This window comes from Pristis pectinata, chromosome 27, assembly GCF_009764475.1.
Source record: "Pristis pectinata isolate sPriPec2 chromosome 27, sPriPec2.1.pri, whole genome shotgun sequence".
NCBI classification, from domain to species: domain Eukaryota; kingdom Metazoa; phylum Chordata; class Chondrichthyes; order Rhinopristiformes; family Pristidae; genus Pristis; species Pristis pectinata.
In genome coordinates, this window is record NC_067431.1 from 11,626,739 (window position 1) to 11,652,618 (window position 25,880).

At 40.9% G+C, this 25,880-nt stretch overlaps 1 protein-coding gene across 6 annotated transcripts in view; it reads left to right on the forward strand.

The window, feature by feature from the left end:
• opcml (opioid binding protein/cell adhesion molecule-like) overlaps window positions 1-25,880 on the forward strand; it is a 1,812,735-nt gene that overhangs the window by 1,504,252 nt on the left and 282,603 nt on the right. For all 6 annotated transcript variants that reach the window (XM_052039681.1, XM_052039683.1, XM_052039680.1 and 3 more), the window contains one exon: window positions 11,695-11,820. In XM_052039681.1, coding sequence (XP_051895641.1) covers window positions 11,695-11,820 — 126 coding nt within the window. The remainder of the gene's footprint in view (window positions 1-11,694; window positions 11,821-25,880) is intronic.

The following is a 25,880-nucleotide window of genomic DNA, read 5'->3' on the forward strand; positions in this document are numbered from 1 at the left end:
CATCCTTGGCATTCTCTACTGCCAGGATGAAGCTCAACTCTGCTGGAGGAACAACACCTTATATTCCGCATGAGTAGTCTACAACCCAATGGCATGAATATTGAGTGTTTCAGTTTCAGGTAACCCCTTTCTTTTCCCCCCTCTCCCCCTCATTCTGATCCTCTGGTCCTCCCATTTTTGTCCCCTTCACCCATCTCCATCACCCCCCCCCCACCCAACCCCCCGCCCTCCCTCCACCCCGGTCCCAATCTGGTTCCAACTGTCATTCATCTCTCCCTTAATGGTTCCCATTCTCACCTCTATTACTTATTAGAATCCAGCACTAGTAGCTCTTCATGTTCCTCCTTATCTCCCTGCAGCAGCCTTCTCTAACCTTCACACTCCTCTCCCCTCACCTTGCTCCATCTTATGTTTTCCCCTTTTTTCCTCTCTCTCTTTCTGCCCCCATCACTCATTCACCTGCCACTGTCTTCCACCTCCATCCCCGCTTACCTCCACTACCTGGCACTACCTGCCTGAGATCTTACACCCCTCCTCAGTCCACCAATTGCCTCGGAATCTTTTCTCACCACTCCCCTTCTCCTCTTTGGACTGGCCCTTCCCTTCGTCCCACAGATGCTGTTCGACTCACTTGAGTTCTTCTAGCAGATTGTTTGTTGCTCCAGATTCCAGTATCTGAAGTTTCTTGTGGCTTCCTGAAAGTGGATGCACAGGTTGATAGGGTGGTAAAGAAGGTGTATGGGATGGTTGCCTTTATTGGACGAGGCATTGAGTTCAAGAGTCAGGAAGTTATGTTGCAGCTTTATAAAACTCTGGTTAGGCCGCATCTGGAGTACTGCATTCAATTGTAGTCGTCCCATTATAGGGAAGATGTGGAGTCTTTGGAGAGGGTGCAGAAGAGGTTTATCAGGATGCTGCTTGGATTCGAGGGTATGTGCTTTAAGGAGAGGTTGGACAAATCTGGGTTGTTTTCTCTGAAGTGACGGAGGCTGAGGGGAGACCCGATAGAGGTTTATAGGATTATGAGAGGCATGGACAGGGTAGACAACCAGATTCTTTTTCCAAGGGCTGAAATGTCTCATAACTAGAGGGCATGTATTTAAAGTGAGAGGGAGTAAGTTCAAAAGAGATGTGCGGGGTAAGTTTTTTTTAGAGTGTTGGGTGCCTGGAATGCGCTGCCAGGGGTGGTAGTGGAGGCATATACGACAGGGGTGTTTAAGAAGCTCTTAGATAGGCACATAAATGTTCAGAGAATGGAGGGATGTGGACATTGTGTAGGCAGAAGGGATTAGTTTAGTTAGGTATTTAATTACTAGTTTAATTAGTTTGCACAACATCATGGGCTGAAGGGCCTGTTGCTGCGCTGTACTGTTCTATTGTCCAAATATGCTGACTGACTTGTTGAGCATTTCCAGCAATTTCTGTTACTTTGGAATTCCAGCATCTGCAGTATTTTGCTTTTGCCATTATTATTAACCTTAATTATATTTCTTCCTCGTTATTTATTTATTGTGTTTGCATGATTATCTTATAATTCATCTTAAGCACCTGCATGTTTTCTTTGATTTAATTGTGAAATTTGTGAAGACCTCACACCTGAGCCCAATTGTAAATTAGTCTTTGGGTGAATTAAATTTCCTCTAATTGAAACGCAACAGAATGTTCTTCATTATTTAGCTGCTTGAGTGGCTATATACATCTCACACAAACAAGATATCTATATGAAATGAAAACAAATCAGTCCTGTATTTTTTTGAAGAACAAGTCTGCTGTATAATAGATTGATGAGGTGAAGGCTCATTGCATAGTGACAAGTGCCACTGGCCATGTTTGAAGCAGAGACCTGTCTTCTTTCCTTTGAAGAGGGACAAAAATAGTTGAGTTAATTATTGCAGTTTAGTCCTGTCTTCATTCTGCAGACTGGTTGCAGAGTATTATTGAGAAAAGGTCACTCTCCTTGCTCTTAGCACGATGTATTCTTCATAGTTTCGGGAGACAGCACTATTCAGCTCACTGAAAATCAAACTCAGTTTTTAATATTTTTGTTGTTTTTAAAGCAATCTGTGCTGAATAGTCTGCATTCTGCCCTTTTAAGGCCTCTGCTTGATTTTATGCAGAGTGCTCCTTGTACATCATTGTGTGACAAATAAATCAAAAGAGGGATTGCTGATTCCCCAAATTAATTATCTTTTACAAAAGTGGCTTGGATCTTCCTTTGTGTGATGTAAACCTTTATGTTGACATCGATTTATGTTAATGACCCATTTTCTTTGCTTGTTTTAATTACTTGGAGGAGGGAGGGGATTACAGTTAATGTACTGTTTGTGGATTTTCACATTTGGTAAAGTATCATAAGTTTGACTTGACAGCAAAACTGAGGCCAATGAAATAAGAAGAACAGCAACTGAGATCCAAAGTCGACTGAGTGATAGTAAACAGTGTTGTGGGAGATGCTGCTTCTTGGATCGGGGGATGTAAACAATAGAGTTGCCCAGGTGAACACGGAAACCTCTACTGTTTTTAATGTGTAGTCATGACTTGGCTGGTGGTATAGAACATTATTCCAAGCATGGCACGTGCTAAGGAACTTGAAAGTGCTGTAAATAGTGAGGAAAATATAAATCGACTTCAAGAGCACCCAAACAGGTGGTGGAGTTGGTGGACACATGGCAAAACAACCATTATTACAGGAAAATCTGAGATAACAGATCCTGAAGGAAGAATGAAGAGAGAGAGAACATGTGAAATGTTGCAGTGTTAGATGTAGTGCTGGGGTGTCAGTGCAAAAATTGTTTGAAATGGCGAGGAAGACTTAACAAAAAGTACTTACCAAAACACATGAGATCCCAAGCTTTACAGGTGAGAATTATAGATTGCAAAAATCTAAGTTACACAAACATAAAATATTAGCCTGGCTCCTGTCAGAAGTATGGTGTTCAAGTCTGAACATCATACTTCATCAGTGAGCTCTTTGAAAAGGGTACATAAGGGAGTTATCGGGATGATACCAGAGATAAGGAATACAGTTGCATAGCAAGACTGGAGAAGCTGGCATTTTTCTCCGAAGAGTAACAAAGACCAGGTAGAGATTTTATGGATGTTTCAAGTTATGAAGAGCCGGGATATCATGAAAGTGAATTCTAGGTCAATAGCCAACCACTTAGGCTGACAAAAATGGTGCTGTGCCGGAGAGCCATGTCAGTTTTGTGATGAAGCAATTTTCTTGTGATAAATCGGACATTGTTTTCAGGCATTGTGGATACAAACCATTCTACATGGTTATTTCCAAAACTGTGTAAGAAACGCAAACTTAAAGCTGGTTCCTGTAAAGTATATTCGGAACCAGTGGCACCAGTATTTGTGTTGCACACAGACTGATGTCTCTCCTCTGCTCTGTGGCCTCTTTCTTTAATGATACCACAAATTGGCAGGATTATGATGCGATTTTCCAACACACATTGCACATAAATGCCAATATGTACTGTAGCAGCTAGCTACACTACAATAGAATAAAGACACGGAGTCTGTTGCTTGGAGTCAGAAGTCAATTACCCGACAGGGGTGTGATGTGCCTTTTAATACTGAAACTCTTCCCGCGCTTCGGTTCCCGCTCTGACGTCACGCGCGGGTCACCTGACCTTCCCGCGCGCGGACTTTCCTAGCCCAACGATGGAGAAGAAAGAGGGCCCCGCACCATCTTCGGTCAGGGCCTCCGACAACACTCGCGATTTCGGGAGCCGATTCAATACCGATAAGGTGAGTCGCCACACTGCCAACATTTGAAGAAGAAACATTCCAGGCAGCGAGGCCTGTATTGTCTGTCTGTTAAGTGCTTGGAAATGTTGGTGGATTGCACCAACCTGAAGAGACAGTGTAGTGTGGTTACACTTTTGTAATATCATTGAACCATGTTTGTGTTTCAGTTGACTACAGACTGACACAAATAAAGATTGTGTTTACTTGATGCGCCATATCTCAGTGAGTAAATAAATAACACTAATGCTCAGCTCTGCAGGTTAGTTGAAGAAGAACCCACTGGGATTAATTCAATTGCTCTTAGAGACATCATTGCAGACTTCCTCTGTATTGTTACTTTCCAAGATTCCTGAAGGAAAAAGAATGAATCAGAATCAGGTTTATTATCACTGACATATATTTTGAAATTCGTTTTGCAACAGCAGTACAGTGCAAGACATAAAAGATTACTATAAGCTGCAAAAAATAAGTGAATAGTGCAAAAGAGGAATAATGAGGTAGTGTTCACGGGTTCATGGACCGTTCTGAAATCTGATGATTTCTGAGCAAGAGTAAGAGGCATTTTGAAAGCTGAAGAACACAGCTGGTTATTTATATACATTTGAGGCACTTTGTCAAGTCCATGCTCATCATTAATGTCAAATTAGAATGACATCCTCTTGTTTCGGTTACCTCAAAATATTTCTTTCGGAAGCTGTGGCTACTGAATAGGGCACACAGGAAGGCATAGTTGGAGAGAGGCTTTTAAAGGTGAGCGGAGAGACGACAAGGTCGGTCTTCTCACAGAGGGAGCTAAGTCTCTGAAATTCTCCACACTGGGGCGTTGTGGATGTTTGATTATCTGGGGCAGGAGAGGAGAAATTTAAAGGGAAGAAATTTAAAGTGGATAAGAGAGGAGAAATTTAAAGGAGACCTAAGGGGTAGGTTTTTCACACAGAGGGTGGTGAATATCTGGAATGAGCTGCCAGATGAGTTGGTGGAGGCAGATACAACTACAATGTTCAAAAGGCATTTGGACAGGAACTCGGATAGGAAAGGCATAGAGGGATGGGGGCTAAATGTGGGAAAATGTGACTCATGCAGATAGACATCACATTCGGCATGGACGAGTTGGGTCAATGGGGCCTGTTTCTGTGCTATCCAGCTCTAAGACTCTATGACAAATGTTTGAAAGATCATGGAATTGAGAGTTATGGGGAGCAGATCAGCCATGATCATATTGAATTCTGGGGCAAGCTTGAGGAGCTGAATGACCTACTCCTACTCCTATTTTCTTGTGTTCTTTTTTGATTGAGCTCCAGAGCATAGGAGCCAAAAAAAAGCTGAAGGATCAGCTTTGATGGTGAATAAACAAAAGTGGACATAAGTAGGTGCTGAAATCACTGGAATGTGCGGTGCGGGGTTTGTTGGGTGGCTGTGACTGAAAATGTGAAAGAGATAAAGCATGTTTCCGGAGGGATTTGAAAAAAAAAATGAACATCTTGCATTCAACTCTCTGGAGCACAGAGGCCAGTGGAATTGAGAGATTTCAGAAAAAATGCTATCCCCTACTTGTTGCAAAAAGGCCTGGGCTATAAAATTCAATAACAACATGAAGACTGGAAAACTGATGAAAAAAGCATTGAAGAAATCTATCCTCAGGATATTCAATGTGTAGAAGTGGATTTAAGATAGGAAATCAAAGGGCAGCGTTCAATTGGTTTTTATGCCATGAATTCAGCTTGAAAGTCAGCAGTGATTGAATGGTTCAAAATAAATTTGTTTTTAAGAAATAGGATAGGAAAGAGAAGCATTTCTTTGGGAATGCTGAATACATAAGGAATATCAAAGTTTGTTAATGATAGCAATTTGCAGTGTATTTCAGTCCAGTTGGTGCTGAATTGTCAGAACTGGGTACTTAACTACATGGATGATTAAAGGAACATTGAATACTTTGTGAATAATGTTTTTGTGATATAAGGAAGATGTGCTGGATCATAAACTTCCCCGAAATCTTCAATTTTGTTTTGCCGAGGAATGGTTCCCATTAGCTTCTACATCTTGTAATTTCCCCTTTTACCCCTAAACAAAAAAAATCATCAACTTCAGATAAACATAATTGCTTGAAAACTAGGATATCAACAAGAACAGCAGCATGAATGAAAAGCAAAAATAATTTGCATTTAAAAAATGTTAAAGTGTATATTTCTGAGGATTGTGGAAATTTGGTTGGCTTTACAAATATATTCAAGATCATATAAGGAGCATGACTTCAACTGAGGACATGCAGTGTAAGCACGTGCTAAGGAAGGGCATTCAGAGAAGAGTTCGATCCGTAATACAAAGAAGTATGGAACAGTATAAACTTATTGGTGATAAAGACCGATTTGTAGCGGGCTGGAAAAATCAGAGGACAATTTACACATGCGGTAGAATTAAACTGGTGCATGCTGGAGGGTCACATTGCTTGGTGGCCTCTGGTCCTGATGTTAAAAGCAATGGTTGGAACACTTGGTGGAACGAGCTTCCATCACGGTATCAAACAAGGGGCACTGTACTACAGAAAGTGAAGAGGCCACTTTGTGGAACTTAACAGCCTAGTTCTTTGCAATCAGAAATTTTTGGCTGCACAGAAATCCTTTGAAATGGTTTATTTTAAACAATCTCCCCTTATCACAAGGTGAGACGCATTGGACTAAGATGAGGAGAAATTCCTTCACTCAGAGGATGGTGAGCCTGTGGAATTCACCACCAAAGAAGGGGAATGGGGAGAGAAAGGAAATATATGTTGGGATAGCAGTTCAGTCATGATGTACTGAATGGCAGAGCAGGCTAGGAAAGCCGAGTGGGCTAGTCATATTTCTAATTCTTGTGTGTCTGTGTTTACTTGTTTGAGTTTTTTAAGTTGTTGGTGCAGGCTATCTGTCATAATGTTGCAGTGTTACAAAGCAGGCACACAGTGTGATCTTCCAGTCTAATCAAGATTACAGTAAAACACACACAGATACAGAGACGAGAGAATGTCTATCAATACTGCAGTATAAACACACACAGAGCCAGAGCCTTGAGAATGTGCATGCCTTATTGCATTTTAATATCCTTGCATTAATGTAGAAATGTTATGATTTGTGCACCTGAAGCACTTTGTGCAATTAAACATATTGTTCACCTATTTCTCCAGCCCTCCCCTGAAGAGTTCTGACTCTTGTCATTACGGGAGTTCTTATTTATTCTGCTGTCTTCTGGAGTTTAGGTCAAAAGCTGCCATGTGCTCTGCATTCCACAGGCTGGTCTGGAGACCATATCATAACCTTGCTCATAAATCACCTCTTCAATATATTGCTTAACAGCATTGTGAAAGAATATGTTAAAATGGGACTAATAGTAGATTCAAGTTGCTTTGCACAATAAAGCACTTGCAGCAAAAACTAGGTGTTAAACTGGATTATATCATTTGGCTGTTTGCAAACTCGGCATGCTGTTCAGTTACAAATTCCAAAAGTTCTCTGTACCTTTCTTCCTTCAAGCATTCCCAAGGGATTGAGGGCAATTTATTTCCAGTCTGGCTTTGTGGGTTCTTAGGAGGTAAGTGAGATCAGGGTGGGAACCAAAGGTTCTTCCACAGACAGGGCAGGATACAACTGGTGGGGAAGACATCTGGGTACTTTGTGAGGCTGTCCACTTCTGATGCAAATTCATGGCTACCTTTTGTTCCTGATGTTGGCCTTGAGGTTCTCAATATTATCTTGAATGCTCTGTCTCCACTTTGAGTGGTCATGGGCCAGAGGTTCAGTGGGAATGTTGCATGTCTTCAAGGAAGCTTTGATCACATCTTCCAATCTCTTCCTCTGTCTCTCTGATAATCTTCTCCCATCAAGAGCTTGGAATAGAATATCTATCTTTTTACCAATATAGCCTGCATCTAATGACTGCACTGGTGAATCTCCACCTGGAATATATAGGACTGGCTTCCCTGCTGAAGAAAGGATACAAACAATGAAGGTTCACCAGGTTAATTCCATAGAACCATAGAACACTACAGCACAGAAAACAGGCCACTCGGTCCTTCTAGTCTGTGCTGAAACGGTATTCCACTAGTCCTATTTACGTGCACCCAGTCCATAACCCTCCAGACCTCTCCCGTCCATGTATCTATCCAATTTATTCTTAAAACTCAAGAGTGAGCCCGCATTCACTACGTCAGTTCCACGCTCCCACCACTCTTTGAGTGAAGAAGTTCCCCCTAAACATTTCCCCTTTCACCCTAAAGCCATGTCCTCTCGTACTTATCTCTCCTAATCTAGGTGGAAAGAGCCTACTCGCATTAACTCTGTCTATACCCCTCATAATTTTGTAAATCTCTATCAAATCTCTCCTCATTCTCCTGCGCTCCAAGGAATAAAGTCCTAACCTGTTCAGTCTTTCCCTGTAACTCAACTCCTGAAGACCCGGCAACAGTCTAGTAAATCTCCTCTGCACTCTTTCAATCTTACAAATATCCTTCCTATAGTTAGGTGACCAGAACTGCACTCAATACTCCAAATTTGGCCTCACCAATGTCTTATACAACCTCACCATAACATCCCAACTTCTATACTCAATACTTTGATTTATGAATGCCAGGATGCCAAATACCTTCTTTACAACTCTGCCTACCTGCGACGCCACTTACAGGGAATTATGTATCTGAACTCCCAGATCCCTTTGTTCCTCTGCACTCCTCAGTGCTCCATCACTTACTGTGTATGTCCTACCTTGATTTGTCCTTCCAAAATGCAACACCTCACACTTGTCTGCATTAAATTCCATCTGCTATTTTCTGGCCCATTCTTCCGGTTGGTTCAGATCCCTCTCCAAGCTTTGAAAGCCTTCCTCGCTGTCCAGTACGCCTCCAATCTTAGTATCATCAGCAAACTTGCTGATCCAATTTACCACATTATCATCTAGATCATTGGTATAGACAATAAACAACAATGGCCCCAGCACACACCCCTGAGGCACACCACTAGTCACAGGCCTCCAGTCTGAGAAACAGTCATCCACTACCACTCTCTGTCTTCTCCCACACAGCCAATTTCGAATCCAATTTACAACCTTTCCATGGATACCTAGTGTCTGAACCTCCTGAACTAACCTCTCATGTGGGACCTTGTCAAAGGCCTTACTAAAGTCCATGTAGACAACATCCACAGCCTTTCTTTCGTCTTCTTTCTTGGTAACCTCCTCGAAAAACTCGACAAGATTCGTTAAACACGATCTACCACGCACAAAGCCATGCTGACTATCCCTAATCAGCCCTTGGCTATCCAAATACTTGTATATCCGATCTCTCAGAACACCTTCCAATAATTTACCCACTACTGATGTCAAGCTCACTGGCCTGTAATTACCTGGTTTACTTTTAGATCCTTTTTTAAACAACGGAACTACATGAGCTACCCTTCAGTCCTCCAGCACCGCACCTGTGGCTGAGGACATTTTAAAATATATCTGCAAGGGCCCCTGCAATTTCTACACTAGTCTCCCTCAATGTCCGAGGAAATATCTTATCAGGCCCAGGAGATTTATCTACCTTTATTCGCTGTGAAGCAGCAAGCACCTCCTCCTCTTTAATCTCGATATGTTCCATGACACTATTGCCTGTTTCCCTTCCTTCCAAGGGATGTTTGCCCTATGAAGAAAAATCAGAGGGCAATTTCAAACATAACTTACAATAGAGGTAATGGCATGCATGTTGGAGGGCTTTAGTACTTTATGTTCTCTTATCCTCCTGCTGAGAACCATAGCACCATTGTTGCACTGCATCAACAGTTGAAATACCTGCTGGAAATGGTGCAGCATGCAAGGGACACTTCTGAGAACAGGGGCCAGTTCTGGACAGCTGCACTCTTCTGAGTTCAGAAGAATGATGGATGACCTCATTGAAGTTCTAATGGGGCTTAATGGGATGAGTGCAGTAATAATGTTTCCCTGGCCGTGATATCTCAAACCAGAGTCACTGTTTCAAAGTAAGGGCACACCACTCAAGGCTGTAAAGAGAAGAAAGTTCTTCTAGAATGGAATGAATTTTGAAATTCTCTACCCAAAAGGCTGTGGAGGCTCAATTACTCAGTATATTCAAGATATAAACTATTAGATTTGTAGATATCATGGATATAGTTTAAGCTTGGGGTTAGTGCAGGAAAGTGGTGCTGAGGTAAAAAAGAACAGCCACGTTAATTTCATGCCTTCAGAAACAGTGTCCGGGTCAGCTACAGACCACTGAAAACAGTTGCAGCAAGACAGTTTACAAATTGAACAAGGGATTCATTGATTGATGACCAATAATCAATGTTGGCAAAACAGCATGTAAGGGATTATTTATTGTCATCTGGATATTCCTTTCCTGATTATTGATGTTCTGCATTAAAATACCAGCCATGTTAATATTTAATGGCAAAGCAGACTCGTGGGGCAGAATTACCTACTCCTTTTATTTCTAATGAAGATTTCAGTGGCAGATGCTCCCTGATATGTGATCAGATTGCGTCAATGAGTACATGAGAAATAGAAGCAGGTGTTGGCTAATCAGCCTTCACGCCTGCTCCACCATTCAGTAAGAACTTGGCTGATTTTTCACTTCAACTGAATTTTCCTGGATTAACCCCATATCCTTTGCTTCCCTTAATGTTTAAAAATCTATAATTAATGTCTCTTGATTACTCAGACTCAAAGGAGCTGATTCTGCTATCCTGCCGGTTAGATTGATGCAGAGAGTTAAGATAGCAGCAAGATGCCTGTCTCATTCCATAAGATAAGATCTTTATTAGTTACATGTACATCAAAACACACAGTGAAATGCACCTTTTGCGTAGAGTGTTCTGGGGGCAGCCCGCAAGTGTTGCCACGCTTCCGGCGCCAACATAGCAAGTCCACAACTTCCAAACCCATACGTCTTTGGAATGTGGGAGGAAACCAGAGCACCCAGTGAAAACCCATACAGACATGCATAGAACATACAAACACCTTACAGACAGCGGCTGGAATTGAACCCGGGTCGCTGGTGCTGTAATAGCGTTATGCTAACCGCTACACTACCGTGCCTGCTGTGCCTGTGCATTCCTGCTCCTCTCATTGCAACTCATGTCAACTTGGATATAGGAAGGCCAACTGTTCAACAGGATTAATGGCCTTAACAAAAAGTCACACTCTGATGAGACGAGGCATCCCATTGAAGTGGTAAATGAGGGCACCCAACAGCAGAACAAGAGAAACTCACACTCCAGAAGCTGCTCGATCTTTGTGGGCAAATTGTTCAAAGTTAGCAGTGCCATCACTTCACTATTGAAGTGAAATCCAAGTCATTACCTCAGTGCAGGATATGGTGAAAGCTCCCTCTTGGTACAGCTCATGTAAAACATCTGCAGAGTTTGTTTATTTCAGCCCCAATCATTCAAAAATAATGTCAAGATGCAGCAGTGTGTTGACAGCCCTTGCATTTGTATGTTGAATACAGCAGCTAATTGCTTGTTATCTGACTATCATTTTATGTTATGTGTTAATGATATATCTGTGTCAAACCTGGGTGGAAGTCTCAATGTAAAACCAAGTGACATCTTAATGATTATTTTGGATGCCTAGTTCATAAATCCTTTAGTATAGCATTTCCATTGAGGGGGAATTTGAGTAGTTTGTAATTCTGATATTTCTTAACAATCAAAAGTTAAACCAAGTTAAGGATATTTCTAGAAATGGTTTTTTTGGAAAATGGCATTATGTCAAGCAATATTTAATGATGCTATGTTCTTTACTTGAAAGTTGGGATGAGGTTAGAAACTGAAATATATTCTGTTTTTTGATGCGCCCTTACAGTGTGGAATGTTTGGTGAGGCATTAACATCTTTTAACTTTACAAGCAGGGTCAGATGAATGATTATATCTGAGTATTAAAAGCAATCGTGATGTTTTTGTCTCCCTCAGTTCCACCAAAAATCGTCAACATTTCCAGTAGTGTCTCTGTGAACGAGGGCAGCAACGTGACACTCCTGTGCCTCGCTATTGGACGGCCAGAGCCCACTGTGACATGGCGCCATCTTTCTCCAACAGGTAAGTGGTCATTCTTTATGTAACTACAGTCAATAGAGAACTGCATCACTGGGATGACAGTGAACCATAAGGGGAAAGTGTGACTAAAGCTGAGAATTACTATTACGACAATTCACGGCAGGTGTTGCTCATTGCTGATGATTGACAGGAATGTGATAACCTTGTTTCTATGATTTACAAAGAAACTGGGGAATTTGTAGTTCTTAAAGTAATGTGATAAACTGATTTCACATTGAAAAGGAAGCCAGATATTTATATTTTAAAATCTTGGTGTATAAAGATCGCAGGAAAATTGCATTCTGTGAATTCATTGTTCTTAAGCTGTATGTAACCGATGTTAGTTTGTTGAAAGTGTGGAATTTGAAAGGAATCTGACATCTTTCGTTTTCAGTGAATCATGTGGCTTTAGATAGTCTGGACTGTATTTGCCTGGCATTTGAAGAGGTGCTGATGCAGGACATTTTAATGTGCTTTGGAGTGCTAAATTATTGATGTATTTCATGTAAAAACTATCCATGCTAAGTCAAAGAAGTATTTGGCAGTACTGCAGTAGATTGCATAGATTGAAAGGATATAGTTTGTCATATTGTGACTACCAAATTCTATTTGTGAAACTGAAGATTATATTGGTCAAAAGCCCAGCTTTCCTCAGGAAGGAATATGGTCCAAGTTGGAAAATGTTGAGATAATTCAAGGTGGCTCAAGGATGCCATCAGGAGATCCAAATATTTGGTCAACTCTCATTTGATCAAAACTGTGGATAACTATCACAAAAGTACTTCTGTTACTTTACCTTGGTTTCACAGTTCTGGATACTGCATTCCCTGAAGCACTTATTCCCATTCTCCATCACTTTCAAGATTCTTCCTCTGACCCCATGTATTTAAACTTTAAACTTTATTTATACAGCACAGTAACAGCCCAGTGAGCCCATGCTGCCCAATTACACCCATGTTAACCTCCTAACCCGTACATCTCTGGAACATGGGAGGAAACCGGAGCACCCGGAGGAAACGCACGCAGTCACAGGGAGAACATACAAACTCCTTACAGACAGCGGAAGGAATTGAACCCTGATCACTGGCGCTGTAATAGCATCACGTTAACTGCTATGCTACTGTGCTGCCCTTTGATCAGCATGTTGATCAGGGAAAACTATGTACAGAAAATCCAGAGCATATTTGCATCTTACTGAGATATGAACAGCAGTGTTTTGTAGGATCATTTTGTCTGTAAGTTGGAAAACAAAAAAAAGTATTTTATGTTGTCACCGACCTGTCAAATGTCTGTTGCCATCAGTGTGAGCTTGTCAGCCAATGTTTCAGTGAAACAGAGATGAGTGACAAGAAGGATTATTTCATGATTTGGTTGTGAAGAAATGCAACCAAATGTTACGTCGTGAAAGTACTCAAGAAATGTGCATGTACTATTTTATATAACAGTTTTCTGTCAGTTATGTCTTCCCTTTAAGAGCAGTTTGGCACCTGACAGTGTCTTGCCTGTCAGTCAGATGCATGCTGTTGCTGGACTTCATCACTTTGTCTCAAATAATCATGAGACAAAATGCCATTAGATAGGAATGATTTTCCAAAAATAGATGTTTGGTGCAGCAATTTCACATTTGACATGAAGAAGTCAAATAAATTGTCAGTAATAAATTGAAGAATTAGAAATCCATATTTATTTAAAAGTTTGGTTAATAAAGAAGAATAAAATAGGAACTAAACATTTGTTCTGATATTCTGCTTGGCATAAGTGATGGAAAGGAGTCAGTACTACTTCAAAACATTACGGTAGAAATTGCTGTGTTTATTTTTCAGACGTAGACAAGAGAGTGATGGAGAGATTACATCTGTCCAATCTCAAACCAGAAGTGAAGTTAGTTCTAACAATGATAATAGTTCTAAGGAGCAAGAACAATTTCCCTGACCCCACAGTCCTGGTGATTTCACTTCAACCCCACCCATGCAAATTCCCTCATCCCTTGCCAACCTGTTCAACCCAACCCCAATCATAGTCCTGAAGGCCAATGTAAGGCAAATTTTGTCCTGCAAGTGGGCAAGCTGCCTGAAAGGACACAAGCAATGTGATATGAAGATGACATAGTAACCCACTTTGGCTGTCCTTGGGCATCTTCGTTCTGCCTCAAAACGGATGTCAAGTTAATTTCTACACTATTTTCTTTGAAGTTTGAATACTGGGAATTAGCAGTGTAGATAGGCTGCTTTGCTAACAGATAACCCGCAATTATCTTTGAATTAAATGCTGGATCGATTAGCATAGTCCTGTGTTTCTATAAAATGCTTGCACACTGGATGAAGCATATAATTTACTGTTCACTTTTGTGCAGTTAATGAGTGAGGTACAAGGAAAATTGTTGCACATTTGATAAATGCAAAGAATAACAAATTAACATATAATTCAGCTGTGACAGAATTCAGTTCACATATAAAATCTCTTTGCTGCACTACATCTTTCCCATAAGAATTACTCACAAGGTGCCTTGCAATATAAGTACAGAAAGCACAAAAGTAATGTAATTGCCCTCCTCCATTTTGTCTGGTATGTTCCCCTTCTCCCTTTTTCACTCATTTAATTTTCTTCCCTTCTCTCAGTGAGAGTGCTAATTCATATTCGGCTCTTGTGTCTGGAGTCTCATCCACTGTTTGATCCTTTTACCAGTCTGTAATTGATTGCATTGCTGGATCAAGGCTGCTCATTGAATCCTGAAAGCCTGTTTAACAATGTAGAATGTGAATCAGATTCTTTCCCTGGTTTTGATAGGCCTATCATTTCAGCGTGTTTTTAGCTGATTTATATTTTGCCTGTTTCAACTTCATTTTACACTCCTTTTGTCTACTCTCTTCCCAAATCCACTTATTTTCTAATGCTCTCCACTCTAACAGTTTACAGTTTTCTTGTCTCAACCACTTATTTTCACCACAGCTGTCCCATTCCTACATGCCCCCCATGAGCCATTCTGCAAGCCTGTGCTTCTTCCTTCAGCGGTGGCCAAACCAAATGCAATTTACTACCATTCATCCCCACTTGGTTGCAGTTGGTCTTGCATTGAAAAGCTCCATTTATTTCCTCTAAATAAAAGGATGACATGGGATTTCATATGGGTCCAAGTAATGCCTGTCTCCCTGAGGGAATCTATGAAAAATTCTGTGTTCCAGAACTTCCTCCCATCTCTTTTTATTAATGCAGAGATGACTGTGTGCCATTCCCTGCTTTTGGCTTAAAGGAGTAAAGTTTGCCAACTTTGCTGCCAATTTCCACCTATCCTTCCCTTCATGTGCTCCATCTGCTGCTCTTCTTTTATTTTCCTGATCTTTACTTCTGAAGAACGTCTTTGCACCAGTATCCACCACAAGACCACTGATTCCCGTACCTACCTTGATGCCACATCCTTCCAGCCAATTTCTGGAAGGACTCCAATCCTTTCTTCCAAATTGTCTCTATCGGTGGCATGGTCCACAATGACCAGTGTTGTACCTGCCCTTCTCAATTGAAGATTTCCCTCCTTTGTGGTTGACATGCCATGCACCCCACTTCACACACTTCTGCTGACATCCCAATACCTTCCTTCCCAGTACAATGATCGGGTGTTGCCTGTCTCCATCTTCTATTTCACCAGCCTCCATGTTCACTGGGTCACACTGTCATTTCTCCAGTATGATGTCGCCATCAACAAATCTTCTGCAACACTCTCTCCAGCCTTATGATGAGACTGTTCACTCCCTGATACTGAGGCCCACTCCTCAATCTGCAACCCCCACGCCCACACATATCCATCTTCATGCATGCATAAGAGATGCAACATCAGTCCTTTGATATCCTCCTTTTCCACCATACGTGGTCCCAAACGATTCCCACAGTGCAGTCTTCTGTACAGTGGTAGAACATACACAGATGGGGTGACTGCTTTGGTAGTCACGTAATGTTCATCTACAGACATGACAGTGAACATTTGGTTGCCAATCACATATATTTTCTGTCCCATTTTAAATTCTAATCTCCTTACCTTTGGCAACCTGCAAGGCTCCAATAAATCTTGATATAAGCTTGCCAAACTGAACTCTATCTTTCGATTCGGCATATTATGGCCTTCCATATATTGCAACTCCAGTTAGGAGTTCAATGATTTCAAGGAAGAATTCCCCAATTGTACTGTACATCTCCTCCTGGCCAGGCACTTCATTTGGTTGTTTACTTTGTATCTTTGCTTGTACAATTGCCAGCCTATTTTGCCTTGCTCTGCCATCTGTTTTGTCAATTAATCTGTCCTTCCTTCTCTTCTTCTCCTCACTTCCTTTACATCCTGAAGTTGTAGCTTTAGCTTCTTTCAGGTCTAATGGAAGGTCATCAACCTGAAACATTAATGCTGTTCCTCGCTAATGCTGTTCCTCGTTAATGCTGTTCCTTTCTAACTCTGCGTGCACTTGCACAAAGTTGTTGATCTGCCACTATCACTTAATTATTTTCCCACTCTAATGGTGGATGTTGTGACCTCCCTTGCAACTGCTCAAGATGCAGCAGAAGGATCAAATCTTGTCCAACCATGATCTAGGTGGCTTAGTTCTACACCAGCCACTAAACAACAGAGCTCCGATGAGTCCAGAATACAAATGTTTTATATATGACGAGGGAATGCTGTGATACCTCTTTCACTCTGAGCCCTTTTTCCATCTCCATCTCTTAATTTGAGTACTTGTGTATAGTGAATGATCAAATGTTTGGAATTTCCTGAACATTTAATGAATCATAATCTACAAGTTTATGAACCAAGAGATGAGAAGTGATGTTAACCCAGTCCATTTCTTGGTCAGTAAGGGTATGATGGGCTGAATGGTCTCCTGTAATGTAAACTTCAAGGATACAGTAATTTTGTACAGAAAGTATCACAGTTTTGTGGGAATGATGTAGTTTCTCACAATTAAAATTTATCCAAAAAAAAACCTGGCAAAAAGTTGACTGATGGGTTGGGTTGCCAGCATTGCATTCCATCAATATAGGGGTAGGGCTTGTGTGCAGATGAGCCCCGATTCCAGAAGAAGCGCAGGCTCAGTGGGGCCGAGCTGCCTCCTCTGACTGTGGACATTGCATGAAAAGATTTATCTACGTTAATATGGTGGTGGTGGAGGCAGATACAATGGGGATGTTTAAGAGGCAATCAGACAGGCACATGAATATGTGGAGAATGGAGAGATATGGACCACGTGCAGGCAGAAGGAATTAATGTAATCAGGCATCATTAGCTTGATTAGTTCGGCACAACACTGTGGGCCAAAGGGCCTGTTCCTGTGCTGTACTGTTCTATGTTCCAAGTGAAATCAGAAGAATAAATTCTAATGCGGGATTTACCTTTAACCCATTCCTGAAACCCTGACTGTTAAACACTAGCGGCAATCTTCAGGGTCTTCAGAAAAAAAAAATGCATCAAAGACTTCTTTCAAAAAGATAACAGTTAACTTCAATCGCAAAAGGCAAACATTTTCTTCTCTAATTCAGGAAGCTGAACACACTTCCTTTCTGTCCTTCCTCACAACACCAGCTTTATCAGGGAAACATTTGAGTTCATGTGCAGGTGCCTACTAATAATAAGAGTAAAACCTGGGAGGGAGGCCATAGCCTGGATGATATTTCATGGAATGATACAGCTCATGTATCAGAAACATTCTTTAAAAGAGCTCCTGGAAATTGTAATGAGAGCCAATGAGAAACCAGTGCAGCCTCTGGTTCATGATTTGACTTTGGGTGGGACCTAGGGGGCTTAGGCAGTCAATCCCTTCACTGCAGTCTCCTTGCTGCTTCTCCCAATCCTCAGGGTAAAGAGGGTGATGTCATCATCAGTTGTTCCTTGGAAGCAGTTCTGGCTGTCCTGGGGATTCCCAGCTCTGCTCCCACAACCTCTTCTGGTTTTGGTGGGGAAATTGCCATCCAGTGTTAATGTCATATGAGACAATCAACTTTCCTTTCAGATACGGCAGTTACTGTACAATGCAAAACTGTCTGCAACCCTAATTACATGTTCATTTTTTTTGTCCCAGAGTCTAATCAATACCTTTTTCCTCTTGCTGGTGGTAATCCAAAATAGCTCTTATCTACTGTGTTTGATAACATCTTATTCATTGTTTACCTCCAACTTCACAGCTAGAGTCAAGCACCAAAAGGCTGTAAGATCGCAGAACAAGCAGGAATTAATTAGCAATCCAGTCGACTGAACTGGGATAGGATATCATTTTCCTATCGATAAAACGATATAGGATATCATTTTATTCCATGGAGAGAAATTGCTTCCATTGAATGAAGGAGATCTCTGTCCTTTTACCTTACTGTGGAATAAAGCATCTTAACAATTTAACTTGAGGCTCATTTCACCCACTGGTAACTAAGTCCATTTTTGGAGAAATTGAAGAAGTACGTGTGTGATCGATATGAAGAACTTTAAGTCACAAAGAGATGCTGTTGTTAATCCCCGAGGAATACAATTATTCAAATGGAAATTTGAAACTTCTCACATGCAACCTTGAATGTTTCTTATTATACATACAAAATTTGAAGCTTGTCTGTATCTATTTTGTGGATACAGATAGACAGCAAGTTTAAGTTCAGCCCAATGATGATATTCAGTTTTTTAAAGGAGTGAAATAAAATGTAAAGGGACTAACTACTCTAATAACAATGTAATTTATCCTTACATGTGACCGGAGGACCATTTTTAATTTGAGTTTATAATCTGTTTACCGCTGTGTGCTGTTTTGTGGAGAAGGGTAGATTAAATATCATTAATTTGTATCAAGGGCAAGATATGGTGATGTGATCCTTGTTTGATTCAGTTCACTGTGTTCACAGGCTGCTGAGGGCTTGATTTCCCACTTCTGAGGCAGTCCATTGGGTCTGAGGATGATTTGCTTTCATTCTGGATCTGCGGGCTCTGAGGTGCTGATGAGGCCAGTGTCTAACTACAGGTCTTGCCAAAGGTCGAGATGGCAGTGCTCAGGGAGTTGGGTGGGTTTTTAATTTGTGAGATAGTGCACTCCCTCTGCTGTTAACACAAGGCTGCTTGATGTTCTCGACGTTCCTAGTGCCATTCTGAATGCTCCTTCTCCATTTTGAGTTTTCATGAGGTTGGGATCCCTCAGAGTTAGTGGGGACATTACACCTTTTCAAGGAGGCTTTGTGAACGTCCTTGAATCTTTTCCTCTGACCAGTTGGTAACCTTTTACTGTTTGGAATTAAGTGACCATTTTCTGATCAAACTCTGTTTAGAACCATGCATGCCCTTGAAGGCTGATGAAACCAATTGGATTTTATAGTTATTCCATGTTTGGGACAATTTTTTCTCCCTCTAGTCTTTATTCTCTCCCTGTTGATGAGGTCTGGGTGAGATAGAGGTGGACCTAGTAGAGCTGCTTCCTTGGTACGCCGGTGACCTGGATTCAATCCTGACTTTTGGCACTGTTTATATGGAGCTAGTATGTTCTCCCTGTGACTGCCTGAGTTTACAGTGGGTGCTCTGGTTTCCTCCCACGTCCCAACAAGATGCAGATTGGTGGTTAATTGGTCAATCTAAATTGCCCCTAGTGTATAGGCAAGTGGTAGAATTTGAGGGGAGCTGATGGGAATATAGGGAGAATAAGTTGCAGGGAAAATTAGTGGGGCAGTGGGTTTGCCCTGTGAGCCAGCATAGCCTCAATAAACCAAATGGGCTCTTTCTATGTCATAAGGACTTATGGAACAGGACAAGAAGGAGCCCTTTGAAGGTGCGAGGTGTCTTGGGATGTAAGATAAGTCTTGACAGATCGGTAAATGCAGATTATTGATGGTTTGTGGAACCTCTCTGTGTATTGAAGAATCTCAACAAACGTGTGGAATGGGTGATATTCAATAGAACTGTGAGTCGAATTCTGCCGCATGTTAATGATATTTGTTTGGTGGCTCAATGACCAATTAAAAACACAAAAATTTTGAAAATGTATTTTGGAAATCACTTACTGTATTTATTACTGCACAAAGTGCATGTCATGATTGTTCCTCCCTTATCTGTTAAAGATATTTGAATACAATATAATTAATATTTCCTGAATACATTGGGCTGCAATCTGCTATTAGACATGAAATGATTTGTAATCTGTAGCTGATTATACAGCTGCAAGAAGGTCATGAGAAAATGTTTCTCTCTTTTAAAGTTAGTGCTCAAGCTGTGAGTCTGAGGCCATCAAGATGTTATTGTATAAAATCGTACAGTCGAGACATTCACGTCTTAACTTTTTCCACAGCGAAGGGTTAGAATTCTGATCTCACATGTCAAGAACCAAGTTATAATGAAAAGGCTTCAATATGTAGATTCTTCAGCCTCATAATAAGGTGAATAAGGCAGAAACATACACAGTAATCCTAAAAAAACTAAGTGGATAAGAACAAGGTAATCTTGAGTACATGACAGCAGGATAAAGGGAGATGGATATAAACTGGTAGATGTTTAATTCTGGACAGATAACCAGAAGCACTTATCATGTAAGAAAAATCAATACTTGGATTTGTCTTCTCGGGCTAGGATGGTTGTGGAGGCACTAAATTTCCTCCTCCATCTTTTAGCATCTTTGTCACAGCCTTGTTCATTCATACACAATTTCTTGTAGCTCTAATTCTGTATTTGTTTTTTGTTCTGATTAAATGTAAATTGTTTTTGCTTGAATTCAATTTGAGATGTAATGACAGCATCAAATTCTGAAAGTGAATTTCAGGCATTCTGCCACAGTAAATATTTTATTGGCAGTACTTTTGATGTGCAAATACCAAGGAGGTTATCAGTGCTCACCATATTATGGGATAAAACTGACAGCAACTTCTGGTGTTAACGTGCACAGTTAAATGTGGATATCTGTAATGATATCCTGCTGCTCCACAGACTACATTATTGTAGCCTTTCACCTTAGAATATAAAACGAAGAAGCAGAAGTAGGTCATCTGGCTTTTCGAGTCTGCTCTGCCATTCACTAAGATCATGGCTGATCTTCAACCTGAGCACTACTTTTCAGCATTATCCCTATATCCTGTCTCTTGATTCCCTTAATATCCAGAAATGTATTGATCTATGTTTTGAATGAACGCAACAAATAAGCTTGCACCACCCTCCAGGTAGAGAATTCTAAAGAGTCACCACCCTTCAAGTGAAGAAATTTTTCCTCGCCTCACGCTTCATTCTGAAGCTGCACACCTGCTCCGAGATTCCTTGTCCAGGGAAAACATCTTCCCTGTCTCTAGCCTGTATAGCCCTTCGAGAATTGTATAAACTTGAGAGATTATAGTCCCATTCTACTCAATCTCTCCTCATACGACAAATCCACCACCTCTGCAAGCAGTCCAGTGCGTCTTCCCTGAACTCGCTCAATGACAAGTTCAATCAGCTGTGGTGCAACCAAGGCATTTTACAATTACAATGTGACTACCTTACTTGTATTCAAATCTTCTCATAATAAAGGTTGACATTCCATTTTCCTCTTCATCACTTGCTGCACCTGCAAGTGGCCTTCACTTGTCTAGAAGTACATACTAGATGAGATTCACCAGGGTGTTGTCAGGGATGGAGCATTTCAGTTATGAGGAGAGATTGGATAGGCTGGATTTGTCTTCCCTGGTGTGGAGGAGTCTAAGGATGGACATGGTTAGAGATATCCAAAATTGTGAGAGGTGTAGATAGGCTCGGTATTTGGAAACCTGTCCCCACAGCAGAGGTGTCTAAAGCCAGGGGGCATACATCGGTCAGAGGGGATCTGAGAAAGACTTTTTTCACCCAGAGGCCTGTTGGAATCTGGAGCATACTACCTGAAGAGACACTCACAATATTTAAGAAATATCTGGATGAACACTTGAGTCAACTGGGCAGAAAAGGCTACAGATCCAATGCTGGTAAATGGATGTATAATAGACAGAAACTTGATGACTATCCTGGACATGGTGGGCTGAAGGGCCTGTTTCTGTGCTGCATGATTCTAGGACTATGTTCCTTTGAACTTCAACACTCCCAGTTTCTCACTATTTAACAACTACTCTGCTTTACTCTTATGTCCACCAAAGTAAATAACCTCACAATTTTCCACTTTATATTCCATCTGCCATGTTCTTGCCCACTTGCTCATTTTGTCTCTTTCCCTTGCGGCATCTTGCAATCCCTCCCCCCACCCCCCATAGTTTGGCATCATCAGCAAACTTGGGAAAAAGACATTTGGTTTCCTCAGCCTAATCATTAATATAGATTATGAAAATCTGAGGCCCAAGCACTGATCCCCACTGCACCCAACTAGTCACAGCCTGCCAACCTGAGAATGATCCACTCTTTATTTGCTGTCTGATCACTAAATCTGTGTCAGTATATTGCCCCCAACTCAGTGTGCTCTAACCTTGATGACCAACCTCCTGAGTGGGACCTTATCACACAACTTCAGAAAATTGACACACACCTCAGCTACTGGTTCTTCCTGACTGCAACCTCAAGGAATCCAGCAGATTAGTCAAATATAATATTCCTTTCATAAATGCACATTGGCTTTGTTTCATACTCTTTTTTTTCAAGGAGTTCTGTAATTATACATGTCATTATCGCTTACAATATTTTCTCCACCACTGACGTTTGGCTCAAAGATCAGCAGTTCCCTGTTTTCTCTCTTTTTTCCTAATAGTGAGGTCATATATGTTACCGTCCAGTCCAGAGGAACCAAACCTGGTTCTCTAGAGCCTCAGAAGATGATAGTTAGAGCATCCTCTAATTTAAAGCCACCTCTTTCAAAACTCTGGGATGTAGTTCATGGGGACATTGGGACTTGTCAGCTTCCAAACTTAAGAACTTCTCCTGTACCATTTATTGACTAATTCATTTCCTTATTCCAAGACCTTTGGTGCTTTCGTATACCTGGCAGGTTTTCACTGCCATCTTCTATGAAGACAGACAAAAAGTCATTGTTTAATTCTTCTGCAGTTTCCTGATTTCCCATTATAAATTACCCTATCTCTGTCTGTAAGGAGCCCACACTTGCTCTTGCTAACCTTTTCCTTTCCAGATACCATAACCGCTCTTAAATTAAGTTTTTAAGTTTATCGCCAGGCTATTCTCATATGTTATCTCGCCTTTTGTTGTCAATTTCTCGGTCCTCTTTTGCTGAGTTCTAAATCCCAATCCTCAGGTAATTTTTAAGCCTCTTTCAGGAATGTAACACCATCTTCATTTTCTCTTGTCAGCCATTGATGAATAACTATTTCTGTTTGGTTATTGTACTTTAAAGTTTTTTTTCTTTGCAACTAACACCTTATTTCTTGAAATGGTGGCCATTGCCAGTTCACTCATTCTCGCCATCACAACACACCTTTCATGCTTTCATTGTTTTCTTTGTTTAGATTTAAGATCTTGGTTTCATGTTGGAAAAACTTCACTTTCAAACACAATATCTAATTCTGTATTATGATCACTCTTCCCCAAAGCCCTCTTGAGAATAAAATGACCAATCAACCCGTTCTCTTTGCGCAAGTGAGATAGAAAATGGCCTTTTCTCTCTTTTGTTCCTCGATGTATTAATCTCATTAAGCATCTTGCATACATTTCATGAATTCATCTTCCACCTGATTACATACAGGTGATTACAACAAACTTGATTGAACCACTCTTTATGTAGGTAAAGTAGCAGATGACTCCTGTACTTCCCGTCTCAAACACTTCTCATTTTCTGATTTGTGCTACGACTAAAATTATTCCTATTTGGTAGCCTATAAATAACTCTACCAATGTTTTCTGTCTTTTGCTATTTTGTGTTTTACCCCAAATTGATTCTGATAGAATCCGTCATGACTTGAATTTACCTCATTACCCACTAATGTCACTCTGAAAATGGTTAAAAATGTTGAGCTTTATTCTGTCAGTGCTACTAAGTTTTTGTTTTCGGGTGAAGTAACTGAAAATTACTGTTGAACAACCTCTTTGACTCTGAAAAATTAAATTTATCAGTGTGAATACGCATATCCTAGACAGGAAATTAATGTTTTCTTTTACCATTTTATCTTTAATCTTTAATTTCATTTGCATCCAATCTTTATTTTGTTCTCTGTACAATTATTTAAATGGAATAGATATTTATCTTAATGCATTGCTGTCTGTGTGCCACAGTGAGAATTCGTCAGTCCGATTGTTTACAAAGCATGGTGATTGCTGAACCAGAAACAGAAACTGTAGTCTATGTGGGAACTGCCTCAGCAATATGGAACACTATTGCACCATATCCCTCCATTCCCTGCATATCCATGTGTCCAGTGAAAAGTCTCTTAAACGCCACAGTCGTTGCTGCTTCCACCACAACACCTGGCAGCCTATTCTAGGCACCTAATACTTTCTGTGTAAAAACAACAATATGCCCTGCATATCTCCCTTAAACATTCCCCCTCTCATCTTAAATGCATGTCCTCTGGTATTTGACATTTCTACCCTGGGAAAAAGGATTCTGGCTGTTTTCCCTATCTGTGCCTCTCATAATTTTATAAACTTCCATCAGGTGTCCCTCAGCCTTCTCCGATACTCCAGAGAAAACAACCAGAGTTTGTCCAACCTCTTCTCATACCTCATACCCTCGAATCCAGGCAGCATCCTGGTAAACCTCTTCTGTGCCCTTTCCAAAGCTTCCATATCCTCCTTGTAATGGGGCAACCAGAATTGCACACAATATCGATTTGGTGTCCCTGCCCAGTTATATCATAAATGTCAAATTATTGAACAAAAATTAAAACTGTATTGCAACATACTGATACAAGGTGAACTCGATGGTTTTCTCCGATTTGACAATTCTTAAGCTTCTAACTGATTGGTAATTTTGAGTGAGAGATAAAGGACGTCCAGGGCACACTGGGAGAACTGGCCACTTGTCAAGTTGTCCTCATGCCTATTGTGATAGGCCTGATGGCAGCTGCAAGAGTGCAGCACTCCGGCACGAAAATTCAGTTGTTGGGAAGGACCTAAGTTTTCTGACACTGTGATATTACCTCATAATTCAGGTATATATATATATATATCTATATATATACATTTTTTTTTACCACATTGACATTGTTAGCAGAAAAAAAACACAATTTGTGATATACTAAAATGTTGTAATTACCAAATACAATTCACTTCTTGGATTACCATTGCAGCCAAATTGTACACAGTAGGATCCCACAAACATCAATGTGGAAAAAGACCTGATAGTTGCATTTTTCGGAATGTTATATTCATAGATTCAAAGAGTTATACAGCATGGAAACAGGCCCTTCAGTCCAACTTATCTGTGCAGACCAAGATGCCTTTCTACAGTCATTCCACTTGCCTGCATTTGGCCCATATCCCTCTTAATCTTTCCTGTCCATCTTCCTGTCCAAATGTCTTTTACACATTGTAATTGTACCCACCTCTGCCACTCCTCTGGCAACTCGTTCCATATACCCACCACCTCTGCGTGGGAAAACCTGCCCCTCAGATCCCCTTTAAGTCTGTCTCCTTTCACCTTAAACTTATGCCCTCTGGTTTTCCCTACTCTGGGAAAAGACTGTGATACCTACCCTATCGATGCCTCTCATAATTTTATAAACTTTTGTAAGGTCACTCCTCAGACTCCTTCGCTCCAGGGAAAACATTCCCAGCCTGTCCCATCTCTCCTTATAACTCAAGCCCTCCTGTCTCGGCAACATTCCTGTGAATGTTTAATTGAGAAATAAATACTGACCAGCAGACGAGGTGGATTTCTACAAATCATCTTTAAAATAACAGCATGAGGTCCTTTACATTAATCTTCGATGGCAGAGGAGCTTTTGTTTAATGTGTAACAGAAAGATTAAGATCTCTTTACTAGTCAAACGTACATCGAATGGCACAGTGAAGTACATCTTTTGCATAGAGTGTTCTGGGGACAGCCCGCAAGTGTCGCCACACTTCCGCCGCCAACATAACATGCCCACAACTTCCTAACCTGTACGCTTTTTCGGAATGTGGGAGGAAACCGGAGCACCCAGAGAAAACCCACGCAGACACGGGGAGA